Genomic DNA, 27,599 nt, shown 5'->3' on the forward strand with positions numbered 1-27,599 from the left:
TTGCTTGTTAAAATATTGTGTGTACATTCATTTTTGAATCTATGACAATTATTTTGAAAAACGTAAATTCAACGTACTGAACAAGTCGCTTTAAGCCTTCAGTGCAATTTTCATGCACATACACGCAAAGAACTCGACCTCAATCTTTAAACATGGTTAATTTTACGGAATTTTTCGTTTAAATGAACTCTTTTCTTAACAAAATTCCAGTCTTAGCGGAAAGTAAAGTTCTTGATTAGACTGTGCGGACTGCACAGGCTAATACGGGACGCCATTTTTAGCACATGCATTAAGGTTCGTTTTGTCAATGTGTCCACACATTTTTAACACGGTTAATTAAAACAAACGTTTAACGGTTTGAAACAAAAAAGCAATCGTGGTATTTTTGACAGCATTCTTTATACATGTACTACGTTGTTATACTTTGGGAGGCGTCGATTGGCACTTATCTACTTGCGTTTAAAGGCAAATATCTGCGATATATTTGCCTTTCAATTATACGGGCGAAGAAGTAGAGGGAGCGCACATTGTTAAGTAAATACAAATAATGTTAGCCTCGCTCTGAGTCGATCCATATAAGCTTGAGCATTCCGCACATGCTCATCGGTGACGAAGCTTTCCGCCTAAACTGGGTGTCCGGCTAAAGACTGCCTTTTTATCGAAAAATACTATTGAAGTCTTCTTCCAATATAAACAAAAATATTAGTCGAAGAGCGGTGTGGGAGGTGCGACTCACCGATAGCAGGCAAGTATTTAATAATTCAAATGAATTTTACTTAAAAAAATGTTTTAATATCGTTAATACGTTCTTATAGCTGAATTTGCAGCTGCGGTGGGAAGGTTCGCGTATAGCTCCCAAATCCCCATTTCAGCAGAACCCATAACCAGGGTTATCAGATAATGATAGTTGAGCCCATAACTAGGGTTATCAGGTAGTCTTCGTTAGTGCGGTATTGAGTTGACTTCTCGGAAAAGAGTAAGTATGTCTATGTTGTAAAAGACACTACCGTTTGTTAAACCACAAGGGGGCCCAACAAATACAATTTTTCTTGTTAGCACTCCAGAGAACGAAGATAAAACGACCTTAAACTTAAGGTCAGCGTTAAGTATTCGAAATCTGCGATCTCGATTAGAAAAAGGCTCATAACTACTGTGTCCCTACAGATATTTCTCTCATATTTAGTATATATGTGTATCTGGACAAGACCTTTCCCTGCGCATAAAAGTTTTGACCCCCGTGACCTTGACTTGAACTTGATATCAGCTTTCGAAATCTGCAACCGCAATTCGAAAAAGGCTCATACCTAATGTGTCCCTTCAGATATTGTTTTTATATTTGGTTTGCATGTATTTTTAAACAACACCTTTCCATGCGCATGAAATTTGTATGACCCCGGTAAGGTGGCATATAGCATTTGAACTGTCCGTCCGTCCGTCAGTCCGTCCGAACATTTTAACATTGGCCATAACTTTTGCAATATTGAAGATAGCAACTTGCTATTTGGCATGCATGTGTATCTCATGCAGCTGCACATTTTGAGTGGTGAAATGTCAAGGTCAAGGTCATCCTTCAAGGTCAAAGGTGAAAAAATAATCTTAGGGAAGTAAAAGCTTTAAAGGGAGATAATTATCTGTACCTGCCAAATGATAAAAAAATAAAATCAAACCGGCGCAAGATGGGGCATTGTGTTTCTGACAAACACATCTCTTTTTGAACTTTGCGTCCGTGTACAGGTTTCGAAATCTGCGACCGCAATTCAAAAAATGCTTATAACGTTTGTGTCCCTTCGGATATTGCTTTCATATTTGGTGCGCATGTGTATCTGGACAAGACCTTTCCATGCGCATAAAAGTTTTGACCCCTGTGACCTTGAACTTAGGGTCCGTGTTTAGATTTTGAAATCTATTATGTGGTTATCTCCGCCGTCTGTTCGTTCGTCCTGGCCACTATCACCAGGTACACTATTAGCACTTGAACCTTGAACTTACACACATGGTTGCTATGAGCATAGGTACGACAGTGCATTATTTGGCATTTTGATCTGACCCCGGGGTCAAAAGTTATGGGGGTTGGATAGAGGCCGGGTTAGAGATTTTCACTCATTTTTTTAGGTTATTTTACATTAACTTCTTTATTTCTACACCGATTTACTTCAAATTGGTACTGAACATCTCTTATGATAATACAGTCAATCTCAACTATGCATGGCCCCATTACCAACCATGGGGCGCCCGTGGGGCAAACATGCGGCGTTGGGATACGCGTCGGCCTCTGCCGCGCCATTTCTAGTTTAAGATTTATTTCCAGAAGAGTGTTTGTTAAGTCGAAAAAAAACGTACACATAGTCCCCAGAAGACGTGGCGAGCATTCTCTAGAATGTGGCGAGACCATGGCAGATGTGGCGACGTCATGAGCATGCGCAATACTTACACGGAGAGAACCTTGAAGATTATGTACGTATTGTGAACCTTATAGAGATCGCATTCACATAGTTAAGACAGGGAAGAGAAACATGGTAAAGAATTCCGGAGTGTGGCACTGATGTTTAGCTGACTTGTGGACTTGATAGTTCTATCGATGCGTATTCACTATGCTTGAAATGTGTTCGTGTTACGCTCATTTCGTCCAGGTCTTTTCCCTTCCAAGACCATGTCCGGGCTGCTGCATGACTTTCCTGGGTTCATGGTCGACCTTCTTCTGCACTGAAGTTTGTGCGGCGTAATTTATGGATATGCACCGCTTACTTTGTACACACTTAGTCCGTACAATGTAGTATTTAAGTATATATGAGCATCGCTCTGGATAAACCGGGACTGTGTGTATGATGTCGTCCTAGATTGGCCTAACAGGGACGAACCACTATACGCTTTTAAGTTATGTTTTGTTTAAAGAAAGTAACTAGTTAAGTCTATGTATAGCTATTTCCTAGGATTGAACAGCTGCGATGTGAGCATGCATTTGTTAACGTAATCCACTCCGCATATGCTTGATACCTAGGTATACGTACAAAATTGAAAAATCAAATCCAACCAGAAATATCAGACACTTTTACAGCCTGGTCTGAAACTAGCCCTCGCGAAGGAATACCTTGTTACTGGTAACATATACCAGATACAAGAGTTTGAGTTCAGCCGTGAACCTAGCTTTCGGCGACAATATGAGCCGATTTACAGAAAAAAAAAACTGGACTTAATGCATGTGCGTAAAATGTTATCCTCACATGATGATCAGGGAAAAGAATTAACATAAACGAAAAATTACTTTCTAGCTAAAAGTGTCGTCCCTGGTTAGTCTTTGTGGACTGGAAGATTCTAATATACTTACCACGTGTCATATCTCGGTTCACAATAGTATCAATTTCTTACCGTTTGGTGTTGTTACGGACAATCATTTCAAAACGCTTTTGCGAGGCACCAATCATTCGTTTAATACAAACCTGTGCCAAAGATTTTATAATAATAATAATAATAATAATAATAATAATAATAATAATAATAATAATAATAATAATAATAATAATAATAATAATAATAATAACTATTATTATATCTTTGGCACAGCTAGGTTTGTATTAAACGAATGATTTAGCGAATATGGATTTCAGTAATGAATTCGATATATTCTACATGTGACATAGTGGTGGATTTCATTATGTTTCTTATTTTTATCAATACTGAGGTTTATAAAAATCCTTGAAGACATGTATGCATGCATATTGTTTGCCAGAAAAAGCTTGAGGTACAAACTGGTGTAGTGTAGCCGATTCATCATGTAGATTGTACCATGTCTAACCTGCGTGTACGACTAAACTGCATATATGACTGATATCCGCGGATATGACTGAAAAGTGCGGATATGAGTAGACAACTGCTTTTTAAATGTATTTTCCTTTATTTTTGTTATATGAAAATCGTTCTGTGACAAAAATTCACGTCGCTCATGTGTAATGTTACGATCGAATGAATTCAAAAGCATTTTTCATTGGCATTTTAATTTCAGTAACTCCTAATTCATATCCGCGAATATGAACGACGAGTCAGAACACCGCTTTTATAACATTGCTCTATTTTGAGGAAGTTTTAAAAGATTTATCATATATTGTGAATTTTTTATTCAACAGTGATAGGCCCTATGTTCATAACAAAAAAAGCTGCAAAGAACGCAAAAATATTGCCTATATTTGTTCATATTCGCACTTTTCGTCCATATCCGCGGATATTAGTCATATACGCATTTTAGACGGACCTCTAACCTGCCACTGCAAACAGCATGGATGTTTATGTGGAAGCGAGTCGTATTTTACAGACTGTCTTAAGCAAAAAGGCGTCAATTAAGACTCAAGTTTATTCGTCTTCGTTACAGGTGTGTTTCGTTGTGCAAGCGTTTCATTGCAGAACATGTCAATAATAGATATAATTATCTGGATGTATGCTTCGGATAATCATGATTTTCGGACAAGAAGTGTTTTGCAGAATCGTGATTTTTTCTCCAGCTGATTTACTCCCGTTGAATGTCAAACTTAGTTTGCAAAAAAAGTTATCAGGGCTTTTCACCCTTATATAACAGAGGCAGAAATTCGGCTACTTCCCAATTAAAAATAATGTCATTTTTCCCCAAAATTGATAGAGGAATTTCCCAAATTGTAAAAAAAAATAATTTTTGTTTTTTACATAGACATATTGGGCATCTCCCAAATTGAAAGTAATGAGGAGCTCTAATAGACCAGTTCATGTGTGACGTCACGCCACCTGTGTGTTTACATCCGGACTACATTGGTAGGCAAAAGAAAGACACAATCGATGGGAAGAAATAGAGCGTGATCGTTTATATTTAAACGATTTTATTTAGATTGTATTTTTGAACATGCTATGTTGTTCTACTTTACTGAAACACAGATTGAAAACAAGCAATAAATAGATCAATTCCAAATATACAACATATAAATATTAACCAAAATGGTATTTGTCTGGGAAAACTAACACGTTGACACATTAAATAAACATTAAATTAAATTAAATGCAATATTTTTCATTTCATTGTTTGCATCAATCTTAAAATCGTGTAAGCCTTTGCAGAGCTCCAGATAAAATTTGGGTCATATTCTTATTTACTCCCTATTTTAAAACCTAATTCTTATTATTCCCCTATTTATAAAATTGATTCTTAACAATATATTACAAAATAATTGTTTATTCATTGTTTTTGACGCATCAACAAATTGAGTCATTTACGCAAGAGCTTATAAATTCATCAATTATTGACGAAACCATGCTTTGGGTATTTGAATCTAATTGAAAGAATGCATGCAGCGTGGACTTTTGACACTGAAATGCCTTTTATGCCTTCCACGCTTTGGTCGGCCATTTTGATTTTTATGTAAAACGGTCACTGACACTTCGGCTTAGGTCATAATAGCCTTTTAGTCCCCGTAAAAGTCATATCAAAACTATATTTAACATTTAATTTTCATGATATTTTGAATAGGTATACATTATATTACTTGTGTATAAAAATTACGATAAGGGTAATTAAAAAGGTACAATAAACAGTAATGACTCGCCTGCAATACAAGGAGAACAGAATCGAGACCGTTTGGCCTTTCGACCGTTCTTAGTTGTGGCTCTTCCTCACAGCAAATGCTTGAGTGATGTTGACTTAAAGCTGTAGTTTTAATTGAGCGCCTAGACGAGTCACAGAACCTTGATGAAATGTTTACCGTATAAAATTTGCTACTGGAAGTTTTACGCACATTTGAAAATTTTGAATTCTTGTTTTATTTTTTCAATGCGTAACTTAACGCAAAGATTGTAAATCTAAATCATTATTTAAGAAATTTAATTTGTTTTTACGCCTTTACGCATGTTATCTGGAGCACTGAGCCTTTGTATTCGGGTGTTAAAGTTCTGCATAAACCGATTATCGTGTTTTGATCAGATATTGTCCAGACTTCACTAACAACATGGTGTCATAAACCACACTGGGTGGCAGATGACAGTCTGGGCATTCAACACAATTGAGGATACCACCATGTCTTCTCGTTCTGGTAGTATTAAGCAGTCATTTGGTTGAAAAATTTACCGCCGAAATACTTAACAGTTGCTTAAATTAGATATGTTACATATTGTACAAATTAAAAGTCATGTCCAATATGGATTTTCAGAAATTGTAAACCGTAAAGATATTAGCCCGTTTAATTTATAAAAAATAAAGTATTCAATAATTATATAATTTCGTAGAAAACATTTAATGTATTTAGCTGGTATCAGTTAATTAAAACCACGTCATTAGGAATGATTCCGTATGATGATTTAATGTTACGGCAATGCACAAACATCATAAAAACTAGAAATTACGTTTGACACCAACGGGGGTAAATAATGTTTTCAAAAAATAATAATAAAACAATATGTATATAGATATATGTGTGTTCAAATGTTAAATATGTTTCACGCATACTCACTAGTAACGAGTTTTCAATATACATGAATACACAGTTCAATTTGCATCATGTAAAGTTGTGTTTTTCAGTTGTATGTTAATATTCCTCAATAGTGTCATTCTCTGTACAAAACCCATCAAAATTAAATACATGTAAATACCGTTCGCTTATAATAGGGCTTTGAAGTACATAATTTTCAATGCACCCCTAACACTTTATATCACTCATTTTTATCACACTAGCGTACTCATGCCATTGAAAATTATTATTTTATTAATTAGATGTATTATTATTGTAATTTATTGAAGCTTTTATGCAAAAAATAATACGGCTAATGCATAGAGCTCTTTGTTGTGTCAAATTGTCGGTCTTTCAGTCTTCAAACAATCTTTACTTTGATACTAATGACGCATTGTTTTAAGATGCAAATAAATGTGTTAATAAATTCTTTTTGCACTAAATATTATATTTTTGAAATATCATTTAGGTGTTGCTTTTTCGGAGCTTCTTTTCGATTTATTTACTAAACGAGTGTCGTTATCCATATGTTTTGCGCTAACCCATGCTTTTGCCTACCAGTGCATTGCGCATGCGCCAAAATCCGGAATCAAAACAATAACAATGAACTGCTCTATATGATTAAGAATGCACCACAATGTGTCTCAATACTTCTGCACAATGAAAAAGATCCTGTTTCAAAAACTTTTAAAACACGGTCTTCCCAAAATGAGCAGTTAATGCGCATGAAATTCCCAATTTGAAAGGCTAGGGCCTCTTCCCAATTTCCTGATGAAAAGCCCTGGAACTTATTTACTTCACTTGATCTGTATGCGAATGAAGAGTTTACTTGAACACGGTATTGCATTTATCTCCCCTGAGCCTAATGCGGTTCTTAAATCACAACCCTGGTTAAGTTATTTCTGTTCATCAATCATACATGCCAGACGTCCTGATCTTGGCAGGACAGTCCCACTTTTGTCCCTGCGTCCCGAAATGAGACAATTTGTCCTGATGGACATTTGTAAAAAACAACACGCGTTCTATAGTATAAATTCACAATAAAATTCACTATTCAAGCTTTGTTTGACTCAGGGTTTTTTCCCACTTTTTGGGAAGATAGCCTATGGCTTTGGAATTGGGAATTTTATCGGCATTTTCATGAAATTGGGAAAATAAATAAATGAGCCTTTTTATCCACACAAAAAGTCCACTGATTAGGGAATTGCTAAATTTGATATAGATCTTTATAATCATTCAAATTAAAAGAACGAAATCATATAATACTTTGTTAGATGTAATTGAATTAAAATTGAGATAACATACGCATAAGACAATTCTTTCTAAAAAACATTTGGGATTTATCATTATGTTTGCCTGAATATTTATTTATTTTGCTCATTTAATATCATTATGTTTGCCAGAATATTTATTTATTTTGCTCATTTAAAAGCATGTGATAAAAAAGATCTGACGCTCGTTGTCATATCATACCATATTTTATTAAACTCATCCAGGAAATTTGTTAGTAAGCTCGCTTAAGGCTCGCTTACAAACAAAATTCCTGAACTCACTTAATAAAATATGGTATGATATGACAACTCGTGCCAGATCCTATATATATGAGTGATGCACATGATAGAGCTATGTATTGTAATATATACAAGATTATTTATTTCTAGAACAAGAAAGCACTGTATGCAGTTGTCTGTGAAGTGTTGAAGAATGCCCCCATATTGAAGCAGATTGCTGGCAAGTGTGAGGGTTTTCTGCGAGATAAGCAACTTAAACATGACGAACACTTGGCCTTGGTGCTGCTGTATGAACACATGTTTGGTAGGGGAGTGCGGGGCAGATTCAAGGTACTTAGAAAATTGAGGACCATTTCAATAGCTTATATGTATCTGCCAGTTGCAATTTAAGCAATTTATTATTTAATATTTTGTCTGAAAACAATTCAGTGAAGCTTGATTAATAAACCATAAGTTACTAATTAATTTTTTATGGAAAACTGGTCAAGTTTTTCATTTCAGATTTCTTATTGTTCATAATATATCGATTTAATTGAGCATGGCAAAGGAATGTAGTTCTATTAAAGAAAATTTAATTAGTGTACATAGTGCATGTGTTTGTTAAAAAAAACATTTTTTATTCACAAATGATCAAGTGCAAAAAATCTTCACATTTTACACAGCCACAAGTGCTAGTATTTCTTTCCTATGATCATAAGCTGGTATTCATAAGCAACTTTTCTCTATAAGAAACTGTAAATAACCATTTTTACGTTATTCATATTTCCCAATAAACCAACTGAAAGCATACAGCATAAAGTTGTGCTTTTTAATTTAACTTTGATATAACTGTTAAAGATCTGAAAATTTTTATTATATACATTATATTTTTGTTTTTGATATTGTTTAACATGCATGTCAGTGTGTAAATATACACTTGTAATGTACATTCTGAGTTTGATGACTTAATTGCTTGTTCAACAAAAAGGTTGAATGACTAAGCATTAAAGGTGACCGTTGATGTTGAAATTCAGGTGATTATAGCGAGACACAAGACGGGCCTTCATGCAGTATGTGAGAGACTGAAGATAGAAGCAGGGGTTAGTGATCTCAAACAGCTCTTAACAAACACACAACCTGAAGGTAATGCACATGTACTGGTACATTTTGTAAATATAATTGATTATAGACAGATCAGAAATTTACCTGCTATTTTAATGGGAGCCTAGAAAGCAATAAGTTTAATTGATCAAAAGCAACTATAGTTGAAGTTTGAAACAAAACATGTTTCAAAGTTGTTGTTTTTCTCAAAGTTTCAAAGTTATACAAGGTTTAATTAAACGATACATCCAGTAGACCAAAGTCCAAAGAGGACAAAGTAAGCACACAGTTAATCAAACCCCATTATAGTTACATTACGTAACAAAGAGTTCTCATACGTCTAAACCTTTCTTTGTTTTTCCCTTTTTGCTCTATTCTCAGAAGAGATCTGTTCTTCATTTGCTCAAGAGCCTGCCAAAAATAGTTAATAAAAAGTGCAGGGTGTTATTTTTCTCCATACAGCTGATTTCTTCCCTTTTAATTTTTGTCAATCTTATTGTACAAATATTAATTAATTTTTCTGGATCTATAAACATGTACAAATGAATAGTTAAGTTGAACCCTGTAAGGGGTGGTGGCGTTTTCCTCATCTGAGGTGGTTTTTACCCATAAAAGGCTATACTTTCATATTAAATTTGATGACTTTGTGATAGTGCTAATGGTTTAAATATTTTTGACATTACATGTAGTGGAAAGGTCCATTTTGTCTGTTGCAGAAAATTTTAATGAGCTTATTCACAATATGAGTCTTGGCACAAGGCTAAGTAATTTTTAGTGACTGTTTTTATATTTCAGACACTTTACCCAAGTATGTCCGTATCAATACATTGAAAAGTGACCTTACAACTGTGAAGAAAGCCTTTGAGGCCAAATACAAGTTCCAGTCAATGGACCTTCAAGATTTCAGGTTATTGCATTTTATCTTCTGAATGTACATTGTACACAGAAATTGTTTTTATTCCCCCAGATCGAATGATCGAGGGTATATTGTTTATGGCCTGTCTGTCATTGTATGTGTCTGTCTGTCATTGTATGTGTGTGTGTGTCCCAAAACTTTAACCTTGGTCATAACTTTTGCAATACTGATGATTGGAACTTGATATTTGGCATGCATGTGTATCTCATGGAGCTGCACATTTTTAGTGATGAAAGGTCAAGGTCATCCTTTAAGGTCAAAGGTGAAATATATGGCTTTAAAGCAGCGCCGTATGGGGCATTGTTTCACAAACATAGCTCTTGTTTACTCACTTTAATTACTTTAAGGACGTATCGCATCGCATTCAATTAAATTGTTCCAGTGTTTCTGATTTGATAGGGCTCATTGTTATCGCATCGCATTCAATTAAATTGTTCCAGTGTTTCTGATTTGATAGGGCTCATTGTTAAATGTGTCACACTTTTCTGAGTGTACTTCAGAAGAACCAAATGTAAAGAATTGTGTAAGGAGGAATGTAACGCATTTTTAGCTGGACTATTATATATGAAATATATATATAGTGGAGCTATCCTACTCACCCCGGCGTCTGTGTGTCTGTTCTGTTCTGTAATCGTTAGTGTGCAAATGTTAAAGTTTTCGTACTACCCCAATTATTTTCATTGTCCCTTGACATATTGCTTTCATAATTTGCATACTTGTTTACCAACATGACCCCAACCTATTTACAAGAGCAGACAACTCTATCAAGCATTTTGTCATAATTATGACCCCTTTTCCACTTAGAATATGCAGCAAGTGTTAAAGTTTTCATACTACCCCATTTATTTTTATTGTTCCTTGACATATTGCTTTCTATTTTGCATACTCGTTTACCAACATCACCCCAACCTATAAACAAGAGCAGACAACTCTATCAAGCATTTTGTCATAAAATTTCCCCTTTTATACTTATATAATGCATATTATTAATAAATCTATGTTAAAGTTTGCATACTACCCCAAATATTTCCTATATCCTTTGACATATTGCTTTTTTTATATTGCATACTTGTTTACCAAGATGACCCCAACCTCTAAATAAGAGCAGACCACTGTATCAAGCATTTTGACATAATTATGGCCCCTTTTACACTTAGATAACTGAACATTTTGCTTAAATTTCCATAACTTCTTTATTTATGATCACATTTTATTATTACTTTGACAAAACAACACTTACCTGAATTCCACAATGGATTCCACCCAAACAATACCCCACGCCCCTACCCAGAATCCCTTCCCCCCCCCAAACTCCCCCCCATTTTTTTTTAAACATCATCTAATAAATTACCAAACCCCACATTGTAACCCCCTCTCACCCCACCCCCCTACCCCCCCCCCCCCAAAAAAAAAATAAATAAATAAATATATTTTTTAAACATCATCTAATAAATAACCCCACCCCACATTAAACCCCCTCTTACCCCCTCCCCCCTACCCCCCATAATTTTTTTTCCTTTTTTATTTTTGAAAGATGGTCTAATAAATGACCACACCCCACATTATATCCCCTCTCAACCCCCCCCCAAACATTTTTTTTTATGTCCCCCACCACTATAGTGGGGGACATATTGTTTTTGCCCTGTCTGTTGGTTGGTTGGTCTGTTGGTTTGCGCCAACTTACACATTTTGCAATAACTTTTGCTATATTGAATATAGCAACTTGATATTTGGCATGCATGTGTATCTCATGGAGCTGCACATTTTGAGTGGTGAAAGGTCAAGGTCATCCTTCAAGGTCAAATATAAAGTTTCAAAGCGGCGCAAAAGGGGACATAGTGTTTCTGACAAACACATATCTTGTTTTTTCCTTTTTTTTATTTTTGAAAGATGTATAATCAATTATTGAATATGAACAATTTCCCAATGATGGCTTACGTAATACTGTCAAGCACTCGAATAGTCGAGCGCGCTGTCTTCTGACAGCTCTTGTTGTTTTGCTTCTTTATAAAGTGCTTTATATGCTATATGCTTTATATTGTATAAAATAAGAGGATATTGTAAAAAATGTTATTAGCTCACCTGATTGCTCAGGTGAGCTTTTGTGACCGGTCTTTGTTTGTCTTATGTCCGTCCGTCCGTCCGTTAACATTTGCTCGTAAACACTCTAGAGGCCACATTTCTTGTCCCATCTTCATGAAACTTAGTCAGAAGCTTTGTCCTAATGAAATCTCGGCCGAGTTCGAAACTGGGTTATGCTGGGTCAAAAACTAGGTCACTAGGTCAAAAAAAAGAAAAACCTTGTAAACACTGTAGAAGTCACATTTCATGCCCAATCTTAATGTAACTTTGTCAAAATGTTTGTCTTATTGTTATCTTGGTTGAGTTCAAAAGTGGTTCCGATCCGTTGAAAAACATGGCCGCCAGTGAGCGGGGCAGTTTTCCTTATTTGGCTATAGAGAAACCTTGTAAACACTCTAAAAGTCACAATTTTTGCCCAATCATCATGAAAGTTGGTCAAAACATTGGTTCAATTGATGTCTCGGACGAGTTTGAAAATGATCGAGATCGTGAAAAAACATGGCCACCATTTGGGGGGGCATTTTTCTCTATATGTATATAGTGCCAGTTTTCCCTATTTGGCTATAGAGAAACCTTGTAAACACTCTAGAAGTCACAATTTTTGGCCGATCATCATAAAAGTTCGTCAAAACATTGGTTTTATTGATATCTCGGACGAGTTTGAAAATGGTCGGGATCGGTGAAAAAACATGGCCGCCAGTGGGCGGGGCATTTTTCTCTATATGTATATAGTGAAAACATGTGAACACAGTAGAAGTCACATTTTTAGCCAAAATTTTCATGAAATTTGCTCAGAACATTTGTTTCCTTGATACGAGAAATGAGTTCAAAAATGGTTCCGGTCAGTTGAATAACATGGCTGCTGGGAATGGGGCAGTTTTCTCATTATGCCCCCCCCCCCTTTTGAAGAAGAGGGGGTATATTGTTTTGCTCATGTCGGTTCGTCCGTCCACCAGATGGTTTCCGGATGATAACTCAAGAGCGCTTATGCCAAGCATCATGAAACTTCATAGGTACATTGATCATGACTCGCAGATGACCCCTATTGATTTTCAGGTCAGTAGGTCAAAGGTCAAGGTCATGATGACCTGAAATAAAAAAATGGTTTCCGGATGATAACTCAAGAATGCTTATGCCTAGGATCATGAAACTTCATAGATACATTGATCCTGACTCGCAGATGACCCCTATTGATTTTGCAGGTCACTAGGTCAAAGGTCAAGGTCACGGTTACCCAAAGCAGTAAAATGGTTTCCAGATGATACATGTAACTCAAGAACGCTTATGCCTAGGTTCATGAAACTTCATAGATACATTGATCATGACTCACAGATAAGCCCTATTGATTTTCAGGTCACTAGGTCAAAGGTCAAGGTCAGATGACCCGAAATAGTAAAATGGTTTCCGGATGATAACTCAAGAACGCTTATGCCTAGGATCATGAAACTTCATAGGTACATTGATCATGACTCGAAGATAATCCCTATTGATTTTCGGGGCCCATATTCACCAACCGATTCGTAGACTTAAGAATAAAGAATAGACTTAGAACCAAGAAAATGTGTTCAGTGTTTGAATATATACAGGCCTCCACTGGTCATTATGTCATTAACAAAATATTATATATGAAAAATAATATAGATAGAGATGTTTACTGCAGTTTTTGACTCAAAATTAAAGAAATTCTTGAATATTCTACTTTAAAGAATTTTCTTTATTCTTAGACTTAGTCTAAGAATTGTTTGGTGAATACGGGCCCAGGTCACTAAGCCAAAGGTCAAGGTCACAGTGACCTGAAATAGTAAAATGGTTTCTGAATGATAACTCAAGAACGCTTATGCCTAGGATCTAGAAACTTCATAGGTACAATGGTCATGACTTGCAGATGAACCCTAACGATTTTCAGGTCACTAGGTCAAAGGTCAAGGTCATGGTGACTTGAAATAGTAAAATGGTTTCTGGATGATTACTCAAGAAAGTTTATGCCTAGGTTCATGAAACTTCATAGGTATATTGATCATTACTCGCAGACGACCCCTATTGATTATCAGGTCACTAGATCAAAGGTCAAGGTCACAGTGCCAAAAAACGTATTAACACAATGGCTGTCAAGGTCACGGTGACTCAACTTAGAAAAATAGTTTCCGGATGATAACTCAAGAATGCTTACGCCTAGGATCATGAAACTTCATAGGTATATTGATCATGACTCGCAGATGAAATAATGATGAAACTTGACCAGGATGTTTGTTTGGACAACATCTAGGTCAAGTTTGACATTTGGTAAAGATTAAATGAACCGACTCCTCTCAGGTGAGCGAACTAGAGCCATCTTGATTCTATTAAGTCTTCAAAAGAGTTTTTTACGTTTTCAACAAATCCATCTGTGGTGTTTAGATTTTAATGTTTGGTATGTTATTATGGAGAAGATTCAATATATATTAGTGTAGTTATTGACCCAGTTTTCCATTTCTAAGCACTATTCTCCTGTACCTGCTTTAGTAGAAGATGATCTGCTGGGATCTTCCTGGTAGTCTGTCTAAGCATCAATCTGACCCCTGACACAGATTTGTTCTGAGAAGTTTTCCTACACTTGTCCCATGTTGAAAAAAATTGTGACGTCACAACGTTAGGGAATTTGATAGATTAGGAAGCCAGGATTCAAACAAACCCCTGAAAAAAAGGGTAAACATGCTGAAGTACAAAGTTATTGTTTGTGCATACTAGTAAGATTTTAAGAAAATGTTTCTTAATATTTCACTCAAACACTTGGCGAAATGACATGATTTGTATTGTTACATTTCCATCAAAATGATGCAGGAGTCAAAAGAGAGAAAATTGCTAAATGCTTGCATGGAAAAAGAGATTTCTGTTTCAATTGAAATCCATGATTGTCAAATAAGTTGAAATAGGTAAAAACTTTCCACATGTACTGTAGTTATATGTGACTTATAATAATTTATTACATTATGTTTGTTTCAGCCCACAGGGCCTGAAATAAATATATGAGGCAGTGTTATATCAGGTAGATATCAATGTAGTGGTATGATAAAAAAATTCATCATGTTTGCATCAGCCCACAGTGTCTGCGTGCTATTCTACACCCTGGGACTGTAATAGAGGACCCCCACATCTCCAATGTGCTGGTGTTCCCATCTGGCACTGACCTGCACACTCACCCCCTCTATCTGAACGGGTCCATCATCCTGCAGGATAAGGTAACAACATCTGCTTTAACCCTTTACCAATTATATACGCATTTTAACCCTTTACCAATTATATACGCATTTTAGCCCTTTACCACTTATATACGCATTTTAACCCTTTACCAATTATATACGCATTTTAACTCTTTACCAATTATATACTCATTTTAACCCTTTACCACTTATATACGCATTTTAACCCTTTACCAATTATATACGCATTTTAACTCTTTACCAATTATATACTCATTTTAACCATTTACCAATTATATACGCATTTTAACTCTTTACCAATTATATACTCATTTTAACCCTTTACCAATTATATACGCATTTTAACCCTTTACCACTTATACATGCATTTTAACCCTTTACCACTTATACATGCATTTTAACCCTTTACCAATTATAAATGCATTTTAACTCTGCACCAATTATATACGCATTTTAACCCTTTACCAATTATATACGCATTTTAACTCTTTACCAATTATATACGCATTTTAACCCTTTACCAATTATATATGCATTTTAACCCTTTACCAATTATATACGCATTTTAAAGGGATCTTTTCACGCTTTGGTAAATTGACAAAATTTAAAAAAGTTGTTTCAGATTCGTAAGTTTTCGTTTTAGTTATGATATTTGTGAGGAAACAGTAATACTGAACATTAACCATGCTCTAATATAGCCATTATATGCATCTTTTGACGATTTTAAAACCTAAAAATTATAAAGCGTTGCAACGCGAAACGATTGAATAATTTGGAGAGTTCTGTTTTTGTCGTTAAATTTTGTGAAACTACTAAGATTGCTTATATAAGGTATAAAATACGTCCGGAATGTGTACATGGCGGAATAGCTCAGTAGGCTAATGCGTTTTTACTTCAGGACTCTGGCAGGACTCCAGGGGTCATTGGTTCGAAACCTGCTCCGGGCAATGTTCTTTTCCTTTTTTTATTTTTTTTCTTGATTTTTACTGGAGCTTTTACGATCCAATATTTACATTTATCAATATAAAGCATTTAATTAATAAGTTACAAAAAATGCCAAAATCTGTGAAAAGGCCCCTTTAACCCTTTACCAATTATATACGCATTTTAACCCTTTACCAATTATATACCCATTTTAACCCTTTACCACTTATACATGCATTTTAACCCTTTACAGTGTTATAGATAATTTTTACCCATGGGGGCAAATAACCCCACTTTTCAAAGCATGGGGGTAAATGGTCAAATTTTGCCTTGCTTGAAGGATGATTTGCTAAAAGTAAAAGAAGAATATAGCCGGGGTACAGAAACACTACTTTAATCTTGTTAAACACAATTAACCATTAACTATGTGTATTCCTTCATAGAAATAGGTTTCATAAAGTGTTTTTTGTTTTTTAACTGTTCTTGGTTTATAGGCTTCCACCACCGTGAGCGACGCAAAACGTTTTTGCCAACTTTCAACAGTTGTTTTATTAGAGTTTAAGTGTGTCCTTTTTATGTCCCCCACTATAGTAGTGGGGGACATATTGTTTTTGCCCTGTCTGTTGGTCTGTTAGTTGGTTGGTTGGTTTGCGCCAACTTTAATATTTGCAAGTACTTTTGCAATATTGAAGATAGCAACTTGATATTTGGCATGCATATGTATCTCTTGGAGCTGCACATTTTGAGTGGTGAAAGGTCAAGGTCATCCTTCAAGGTCAAAGGTCAAATATATGGGTCAAAATCGCTCATTTAATGTACACTTTTGCAATATTTCAATCTTCAAGATAGCAACTTGATATTTTGCATGCATGTGTATCTCATGGAGCTGCACATTTTGAGTGGTGAAAGGTCAAGGTCATCCTTCAAGGTCAAAGGTCAAATATATGTGGCCGAAATCGCTCATTTTATCAGTTCTTTTGCAATATTGAAGATAGCAAATTGATATTTAGCATGCATGTGTATATCATGGAGCTGCACATTTTGAGTGGTGAAAGGTCAAGGTCATCCTTCAAGGTCAAATATATGGGTCGAAATTGCTCATGTAATGTCACTTCTGCAATATTGAAGCTAGCAATTTTATATTTGACATGCATGTGTATCTCATGGAGCTGCACATTTTGAGTGGTGAAGGGTCAAGGTCATCCTTTAAGGTCAAACGTCATATACGGGGACATAGTGTTTCACAAACACATCTTGTTGATCTGAAAACAGAGGAAAGTAAAATCAATCAGTATTGGCAGCACAATGTTTGTACTTGATACAACGTTTGTCGTATAAAAAATAATCAATTTTACTTTGAGAAGTAATTTGTTTTTGTTTTCGAATAAACCATGCTGATCTCTTCATGTAATTTAATAAACACATTTAAAAGCTTGATTGTCTTTTAAACAAATCAATACTTATTTAAATGTACCATGCGTCTAGATGATACAGAGTATACATACATCATTTGCGTAAGCCAAAATTGGCTTGCTTAAATGTATGCACAGAAATGATAAATTTAGCGTATCTTGATATTTCTAATGCGTATATTACGCTGATATGCAGCTTATCTAGAACACTGCCTTTACCAATTATATACACATTTTAACCCTTTACCAATTATATACGCATTTTAACACTTTCTCACTTCTATATGCATTTTAACATTTTATCACTTATTTACTCATTTTGACACTTTTGTAGCCCCTTGAAAAGCAAATTTAATTAAAGAGCTTTCTTACTAGATTCAAGTTTTCAAGGCTTCATTTCAAACCTTATGATATTGATGAGCAGCAAGCAGCATATAACATGAACAGGCGAGTTTCATATAGCCATTTTTACTTTGGTTTTGAGCAAGAAACTGATTTATGAGATTTAAAACTCTGGGCCAGGTGTCAGGTTTGGAACTTATTTAAAGTGCTTTTAATCTCCAATGAATTGCATAAACTATTCCAAGGTGATGACCAGTTTTATTCCTTTGTTGGGTTTGTTGTATTTGCGTCCTGATTGTTATCTGTGTTGTGTGTCATATTGTTTTGCAATTGGTTTCTCTCCCAACAATCCATACATGGACATCGTTTTGGAAAAACTATGCTTAATGCATGTTCACAAGGGACAGCGCTTTGTGCCTATACTGGAGACTTCCTGTAAAAAAAAATTATAAAAAGTTGAAAGTTTCGTTCCTGATTACATGTACATGTACCAGTAACCTTTGCAGACTGCTAATCTGGGAAAACACTTTGTGCACACTTATTATCCTCTGCCATAGGCGGAGGGATATTGTTTTGGCTTTGTCCAGCCTTATGTCTTTCCGTCTGTCCGGAGCCATATATTGGAAGTGCTTTGGTGGATTTCATTGAAACTTGGTATGAATATGTATATGGATAAGAGGATGATGCACGCCAAATGGCTTTGTACACCATCAGTTAATAACAGAGTTATGGCCCTTTGTATATTGAACAAATGCTTTTTTTGTGTGGTCAGAGCAATAATCTTTGAAGTGCTTTGGCGGATATCATTGAAACTTGGTATGAATATTTATATGGATAAGAGGATGATGCACGCCAAAATGCTTTGTACACCATCTGTTAGTAACGGAGTAATGGCCCTTTGTATCGTGAAAAAATGCTTTTTATGTCCCCCACTATAGTAGTGGGGGACATATTGTTTTTCCCGTGTCTGTTGGTTGGTCTGTTTGGTTGGTTGGTCTGTTGGTTGGTTGGTTTGCACCAACTTTAACATTTGCAATAACTTTTGCAATATTGAAGATAGCAACTTGATATTCGGCATGCATATGTATCTCATGGAGCTGCACATTTTGAGTGGTGAAAGATCAAGGTAAAAGGTCAAATATATGGGTCAAAATCGCTCATTTAATTTACACTTTTGCAGTATTTCAATATTCAATATAGCAACTTGATATTGGGCATGCATGTGTATCTCATGGAGCTGCACATTTTGAGTGGAGAAAGGTTAAGGTCAAGGTCATCCTTAAAGTTCAGATGTCAAATAACAGTGGCCAAAAATGCTCATTTTATGAGTACTTTTGCAATATTGAAGATAGCAACTTGATATTTAGCATGCATGTGTATCTCATGGAGCTGCACATTTTGAGTGGAGAAAGGTCGAGGTCAAGGTCATCCTTCAAGGTCAGAGGTCAAATATATGTGGCCCAAATCGCTTATTTTATGAATACTTTTGCAATATTGAAGATAGCAACTTGATATTTGACATGCAGGTATATCTCATTAAGCTGCACATTTTGAGTGATGAAAGGTCAAGGTCATCCTTCAAGGTCAAATATATGGGTCAAAATTGCTCATGTAATGTCACTTCTGCAATATTGAAGCTAGCAATTTTATATTTGAAATGCATGTGCATCTCATGGAGCTGCACATTTTGAGTGGTGAAGGGTCAAGGTCAAGGTCATCCTTCAAGGTCAAAGGTCATATAGGGGGACATTGTGTTTCACAAACACATCTTGTTTGATGGTCAAATTTAATACTTTTGTGTCCAGAAGCATATTGGCGGTTGATATCAATTCAACAAATTTGCTTGTTAAACCCCGAAAGTGGCATAAAAATGACCTCATGCTATTTTAAGATTCCTTTGCTGATGCAGTCTATATATATATATATACAGTAAATTGTCTTATTCTACATTAAAAAAGGCTTTTTCTTTTGTTTAACTTGGGTATCTTATTGAAAAAACTAATGAGATATTTTGAGTGTTGGCATTCCTAAAGCTTACTTGTTTTAGCTGAATAAGGCAAGCAGCTGTTATTTTACTTTCATTTTAGCAGACAGGTCATGTACAATCAATGTAAAAGGCTTGAAAATATATTTTAGTACTTCTTTATTATTTCAATTAACATGGTAAGTCATTTAAATACAGTACTAGTAGCTTAAAAGGTTAATTTATAACTTTTTGTGTCCCTAATTTATTGACCAAAATCAGATTAGCTTCACTTTTTAACACTGCAGGCTAGCTGTTTTCCTGCCCATGTGTTATCCCCACACCCTGGCTCCATGGTGATAGACTGCTGTGCTGCCCCGGGGAATAAAACCACACACCTGGCAGCCATACTCAACAACAAAGGGTTAGAATATATTTATATAAATACACATAATCAGTGCTCCAGCTAGGATTTGAAAAGGGCAGGGGGGCTTTTTTGTCAAAAGGGCACTTTCGACTCGCAGTATTTTGTCAAAAGGGCACTTTTGACGCGCAGTATTTTGTAAAAAGGGCACGTTCGAGCGCGCTGGTGTTTCTGGAATGCTTCTTATTGCATGTTAATTTATATGTTATAAATAATTGTATTATTCCCATTACTATTAAACCATTCAAATATAATGTCTACAATGAGGATTAAACTAATTACAATGTAATACTAAAGTAATAGATTTATAAATTATCATATGTAAAAAAAAAAAAAAAAAATTTTTTTTTTTTTTTTTTTTTTTTTTAGGGGGGGGGGGGCAGGTTCGGGGGGGGGCAGGGCGGAGGTTCGGGAGGGCAGGGCGCGGCGCCCTTCGATTAAGGCCTAGCTGGAGCACTGCATAATTATAGTCATGCTCAACAAGTATGGGTGGGAATATATTTCTATTTATTAGCATTCTATATTTTGAAGCATGGAATTAACCAAGGACTTCAAAATTGCCATAGTTTAATGTATCTGAATATAGATAAATAAATGGATATATATATATAATATATATATTGATATTTGGCATGCATATATATATATTTATATCAAAGCCACATAAATACATGAACTCAAAATCAACAAATATTTCGTAAAATAAATTAACCCATAAAAATCAGTGTTCCTTATAGCAATAGCCAAAATTTCAATGCTAGATTTGGTATGGTAACATAGATTTAATGAGATACATACATGTACTGCTCATGTTTTTTTGTGTCACAATATATTCCATGTGAATTTTCCGCGACGATATCCAAACACTCAGGCAGCTCATGAGAACTACATCGTTCTTTGGAGGCTGCCCCAAGCCAATCTTGCAATAATAATTTTAATAATGAACTATTCTTCCCATGTTTCAGGAAGGTATTAGCCTTTGATAAGGATCCCAAACGACTGGACATTCTAAAGAAGATGGTGGGTAAGGCAGGAGCAACATGTGTCATCCCTCGCTGTCTGGATTTCCTGCGCACCGACCCACAAGACGCTCAGTTTAAGGATGTTGAATACATTCTGGTCGACCCCTCCTGTAGTGGGTCAGGTAAGGGCTAAGTTTTTGACATTATACAAAGTTCTGGAATGAAAAAGTCTGATTGAAAATAAGTTCATTTGTGCAAAGATTATTCACAAGTTCAAAGTTCCATTCTTGAAAAAAGTAATTACATGTGGAAGACTTGCCGGCACAAGTTTCATGTTTTTAGCAAAATATTGGTTTAAACCTATTTATTTTAGCTCAATTGCATTGAAAGCCGAGGGCTTATATAAACGCTCTCGTGTCTGTTTCCTGGGCCTAGAACCAGTACTTGGTGTCTTTGGGGGAGATCTAAAGAACGCTCCAACGGTGGGGATCGAACCCGTGACCTCCCGGTCGCTAGGCGGACACCATATCTTTTACACCACGGCGACCTTAGCAAATTATTGGAAAATGATTTTACCCTTTCCCACTCAGAAGCAAAGTGAATATTTCCAAACAGCATAAAACCAGAACAACCTGTGATTTACTTGCATTCTGTTCAGGTTTTATGCTGTTTGCTGTTCATCAGTATCTTAGGATTGGATATGAAGCCTTAAATACTTGAATCTAGTAAGACAAGTCTTTAATTAAATGTAGCTTTTAAAGGGTTTACAAATGTGTGAAAATACGTATCTTTGACTGACTTCAGGGGTGTGATTTTTCCTAGGATCTGCGGATTTCCACAGATCGGGTTGTCCCGGGGTTCACTTATGAGATTCGCGTAAATTCATTAAAAAAATATGTGGGGGGAGGGGGTACCACCGATTCCGCGGACGTATTTCATAAGCGGCCCGAAATATCCGCGGGGCGCAAAATCTCTCCGCATTTTACACTGGTAGATTCTGCCTTAGCATTTTTATGTCCCCCACTATAGTAGTGGGGGACATATTGTTTTTGCCCTGTCTGTTGGTCTGTTGGTTGGTTGGTTGGTTTGCGCCAACTTTAACATTTGCAATAACTTTTGCAATATTGAAGATAGGAACTTGATATTTGGCATGCATATGTATCTCATGGAGCTGCACATTTTGAGTGGTGAAAGGTCAAGGTCAAGGTCATCCTTCAAGGTCAAAGGTCAAATATATGGGTCAAAATTGCTCATTTAATGTACACTTTTGCAGTATTTCAATATTCAAGATAGCAACTTGATATTTGGCATGCATGTGTATCTCATGGAGCTGCACAATTTGAGTGGTGAAAGGTTAAGGTCAAGTTCATCCTTCAAGGTCAGATGTCAAATATATGTGGCCAAAATCGCTCATTATGAGTACTTTTGCAATATTGAAGATAGCAACTTGATATTTGGCATGCATGTGTATCTCATGGAGCTGCACAATTTGAGTGGTGAAAGGTCAAGGTCATTCTTCAAGGTCAGAGGTCAAATGTATGTGGCTCAAATCGCTAATTTTATGAATACTTTTGCAATATTGAAGATAGCAACTTGATATTTGGCATGCATGTGTATCTTATGGAGCTGCACATTTTGAGTGGTGAAGGGTCAAGGTAAAGGTCATCCTTCAAGGTCAAATATTTGAGTCAAAATTGCTCATGTAATGTCACTTCTGCAATATTGAAGCTAGCAATTTTATATTTGAAATGCATGTGTATCTCATGGAGCTGCACATTTTAAGTGGTGAAGGGTCAAGGTCAAGGTCATCCTTCAAGGTCAAACGTCATATAGGGGGACATTGTGTTTCACAAACACATCTTGTTAAAACGAGCGATAAAATTGGCTGTCGTTTCCCAATCTTCCAATTAAAATCAGTTTCTTAAAATGTGTTTGGTATTTCCAAGCTGATCCGCTTGCAAATGGCTCAGTTTTGAAGCGAAATTTAAGATTATTGAAATGACAAATAGCAATCAAATTAACGACTGACATCATATAGTTAAATAGGAATAATGAAATGTGTTTGTCAACGAAAAAGCCTACGTTTTAGATCCAAGCAACACCTATTTTGTTTAGAAATGTGCACAGTGAATTTGTGTCACAGAAACAACAAGTGTTTGGAAATTGGAGTTCAGTCTACTCGCGAAGTAAAAACAATATAGAAGAGTATCGTTCGAACATGGAAATAGACAAACATGATTTGATTTATATGTTAGTGGATCTGTGTATAATCAGATTCATATGCATATTCTGCTTTATTATGTTTGTCACGCTGTTCAGATAACTGACATAGCATTGAACTGAAGATGTGAAATGCAAGATATTGAATGGTAAACAAATTAAATATATTGATTTAACTCAGTTTAATACATTAACACAAGAAGAACACTCAAATGTGTTTGTTTATATTTAGTCCATTTACTGTAATTCAATACATTGACAAACTGCTGCTTTTGATCACAATAATTGCTGTTTACTTTGCATCCTTGGTATGTTAAATGTGAAGTTTAACAGGGTTTTTTTGAAAGAAGTATTGTTATGAAGTTCAAGAAGTTGTTTATTTTAATGTCTGTTTTAAGGTTTGCCATTGTGTTATGCGCGCCATTCGCGTAGTCAAAATGGGTCGACAGAATTTTCCTCCCCTCTGACTTTGCCTCAATCACACCCCTATTAATGGTAAAGGAACCCCTATTAGTGGTAAAGGAACCCCTATTAGTGGTAAAGGATTAAGACTAATCCAGCTTTTCACTTCGTCCTTGTTTTGAAAAGAACCCTCTATCCTTGAAAATCTCATTTCTATTGCTGAAGCTGGAACTAACCTTATTCTGTATGTTTGAGGGCTGCACATTATTATGCCCCCCTTCGAAGAAGAGCGGGTATATTGTTTTTCACATGTCGGTCGGTCGGTATGTCGGTCGGTCCGTCCACCAGATGGTCTCCAGATGATAACTCAAGAACGCTTAGGCCTAGGATCATGAAACTTCATAGGTACATTGATCATGACTGGCAGATGATCCCTATTGATTTTCAGGTTACTAGGTCAAAGGTCAAGGTAACAGTGACTCGAAATAGTAAAATGGTTTCCGGATGATAACTCAAGAATGCTTACGTCTAGGATCATGAAACTTGATAGGTACATTGATCATGACTGGCAGATAACCCCTATTGATTTTCAGGTCACTAGGTCAAAGGTCAAGGTCACAGTGACTCCAAATAGTAAAATGGTTTCCGGATGATAACTCAAGAATGCTTACGCCTAGGATCATGAAACTTCATAGGTAAATTGATCATGACTGGCAGATGACCCCTATTGATTTTCAGGTCACTAGGTCAAAGGTCAAGATCACAGTGACTCAAAACAGTTAAATGGTTTCCTGATGATAACTCAAGAATAATTAGGCCTAGGATCATAAAACTTCTATCTACATTGATTATGACTGGCAAATGACCCCTATTGATTTTCAGGTCAAAGGTCAAGGTCACAGTGACAAAAAACGTATTCACACAATGGCTGCTACTACAACTGACAGCCCATATGGGGGGCAGGCATGTTTTACAAACAGCCCTTGTTTTTATCTTTTATTCCATACCACTTAACAGTCACATCATGTATTTCACGTGTAATTAAAAGAATGTCATACAAAAATTGGTTTGTTTATCTTGCAACTCCAGGGTTCAACATTAAAGGTAGTCCGACTGTCCGGGACAACCAAATGGTTAGTCCGGACAAGTTAATAAAGAATTTGCTAGTCCGATGGGACAAGTGGTCATTATAATTGTATAACTTAGAAAAAATGCCTTTAAAGCCATTACTTCTGTGGAGATATCACTCAACTTTTTCCGAGTATATGTTGTATACGTTTAATAGTCGAAGCCCCATTCTATACATAGATGGTGACGTCACTACGTTATTGTAGTACACAGTAAGACCGGTGTGTACACAATGTCGAAGCCCGAGATATTCCGATAGTTCCATGTGATACATGTACTACACTGTACTGTTCACAAGGGAAGCAACCCTTAACATTTTTTTCTTTGCCAAGATAACAAGAATATTCTCCCTTGTAAATAATATGCATTTTACGACACCGGTACACACCGATCTTACAGACAATAAACGTAGTGACGTCCTCTCTATGTATAGAATGATTAATTTTTTTTTAAATATCAGTTAAGTACTGTACATATACATCACTTTTAACATTTTCTGTTTGAGTTGGCAACACACAAGTTTTTGTCAGGTATTATGGCTTTGTATAATGTTTAAAAATCAATAATCTTGAGTTTTCCTGTTATTCTAGTCAGTTCTTTTTGTATTGAAATTGCCTACAATTATGTTTACATGTATTTTGAACGATTCAAGTCTTTATGATTTGAGCATTTTGTATTATTTCATTATTTTGCAAAGTACTGGGCAGAATAAGATATAATGGTCAGGACAAGTTGCTTTTTGGTCAGGACAAGTGAAATTATGGTCTACTTGTCCGACTTGACAAGTGGCTTCAAAAGTTAATGTCGAGCCCTGATCTCTTTCTTGGCAATCAATGACCATGTGTATTTCACAAACTGCATCTTATAAGCGTTTTTTTTGTGTAACAGCAGAAAATAAATGTTAAAAAAATGGTATTTATAAACAAGTAAAATAAGTTTCATCACAGAAATAACTAATCTAGATCTATTTTATAGTTTATAAGCCAATATAATACAAACAATATAACAATTATTTGATTAGAACTTTGCATAATATATATTTATCAGGAATGTTGCAAAGAACAGACGAGAATTCCACAACATCAGTTGAGCGGCTGCAACAGTTGTCAAAATTCCAAATCTCCATACTAAAACATGCACTCAGATTCCCTGCCGTCAGAAGGGTCGTCTACTCCACGTGTTCAATCCATGAAATGGAGAATGAACAAGTAGTTGAGGAAGTGATCTCTCAAGTGAGTGACAGATTTGAAATCGGTCACGTGATGCCCCACTGGCCAGTGAGAGGGCTCGATACCTACCAGCATGGTTCTCTGTGCGTCAGAATGTCACCTGACAAGACTCTGACCAATGGGTTCTTTGTGGCTTGTTTTGAACGCAGGAACAAGCTAAGTATTAAGAAAAGTTGGCAGACACATGCAGGAGATGACATGGTTAAAAACAACGCCATGGACTTATCAATAGAAGATAAAATTAAAAACATGGATTTTGAAATAGGAGATAATGTTGTTGGTGTACATGAACGTTATGTTAATGGTAAAGTGAATGGTAAGCAGAAATCAATGGTAATGACATTCAAACATATAAAAGACTCAACCTCGGTATCATGTTGTTTACCAAGTGCAATAAGGTCAACCACAATGTGGACAGTGAGTGCAAACATACAACCAGAGTTAGCTAAAAAAAGCGCATGCAGAAAGAAACGACAGAAGTATAAGCATAGGAGAAAAGAATAAAATAATTGTGTATGTTAAGTTGACTTAGTTATTTCATATGTTTTGAAAATATAATACTTTTGTTAAAGATTATGCAGTTAACATGTTTATTTTGTGAAATAAATTCCTTTTAAGCAATTGCTGATAGTAAATATGCTCTAAAGCGATAACTGAAGCAGACAAATGTTTTGTCTGCTTTGTATGTGCGTTCTTCTCAAAAGCTCATCCCATCTATACACTGTTAATAATGTAGCTACCAGAAAGACACACTTTCAATACAGAGTTATTGATACAACACAGTTTCTATACACTTAAATGCATTAACCCAGTACCACTTAGATATGTAGACAGACCAAAGAGAAACATCATCATTCTAATGGGTGACTTCAACCCCAAGATCGGAAGTGACAACGGAGGATATTAGGAGATCATGGGGGAGCAAGGATTAGTGACAACGGGGAGAGATTCGACAACCTGTGCGCCACAAGTAACCTGGTCATTGGAGGAAGTGTTTTCCATCACAGAAGGATACACAAGGCAGCTTGGCTGTCATAAGACCTGTCAACAGAGAACCCCTTGTGCATCGAAAGGATGTTTCGTCGCTCTCCTCAGGATGTACGTGTCAAGCGAGGAGCAGACCTGGCTTTGGACCAACATCTCCTTGTCACCCGATAAACTATAGCTGAAGAAGAGTTGGGCAGGGGGGGGGGTTGGGCCCAGCCAACGCAAACGGAACAATACTGCTTACTGAAAGACACCTGGAAGCATGAACGTCTCTCCAACGAGTTCCAGTCATAGAGAAGATTCTTGAAGAAGAGACGATAGAGCATAAGTGGCAGAACGTGAAAGGAGCAGTGACTTCA

General features: G+C 36.0%; 1 protein-coding gene across 1 annotated transcript; it reads left to right on the top strand.

The window, feature by feature from the left end:
• Positions 1–4,237: 4,237 nt before the first annotated feature.
• Positions 4,238–26,876, top strand: LOC127874315 (28S rRNA (cytosine-C(5))-methyltransferase-like). Its single transcript, XM_052418560.1, has 8 exons — positions 4,238–4,363; positions 8,120–8,299; positions 8,983–9,091; positions 9,845–9,956; positions 15,124–15,265; positions 20,197–20,312; positions 21,278–21,456; positions 26,072–26,876. Exons 1-8 carry the CDS (start codon positions 4,271–4,273, stop codon positions 26,755–26,757), a joined length of 1,617 nt encoding a protein of 538 aa, XP_052274520.1. The 5' UTR covers positions 4,238–4,270; the 3' UTR covers positions 26,758–26,876.
• The last annotated feature ends 723 nt before the right edge of the window (positions 26,877–27,599 follow it).

Source organism: Dreissena polymorpha, chromosome 3, assembly GCF_020536995.1.
Source record: "Dreissena polymorpha isolate Duluth1 chromosome 3, UMN_Dpol_1.0, whole genome shotgun sequence".
NCBI classification, from domain to species: domain Eukaryota; kingdom Metazoa; phylum Mollusca; class Bivalvia; order Myida; family Dreissenidae; genus Dreissena; species Dreissena polymorpha.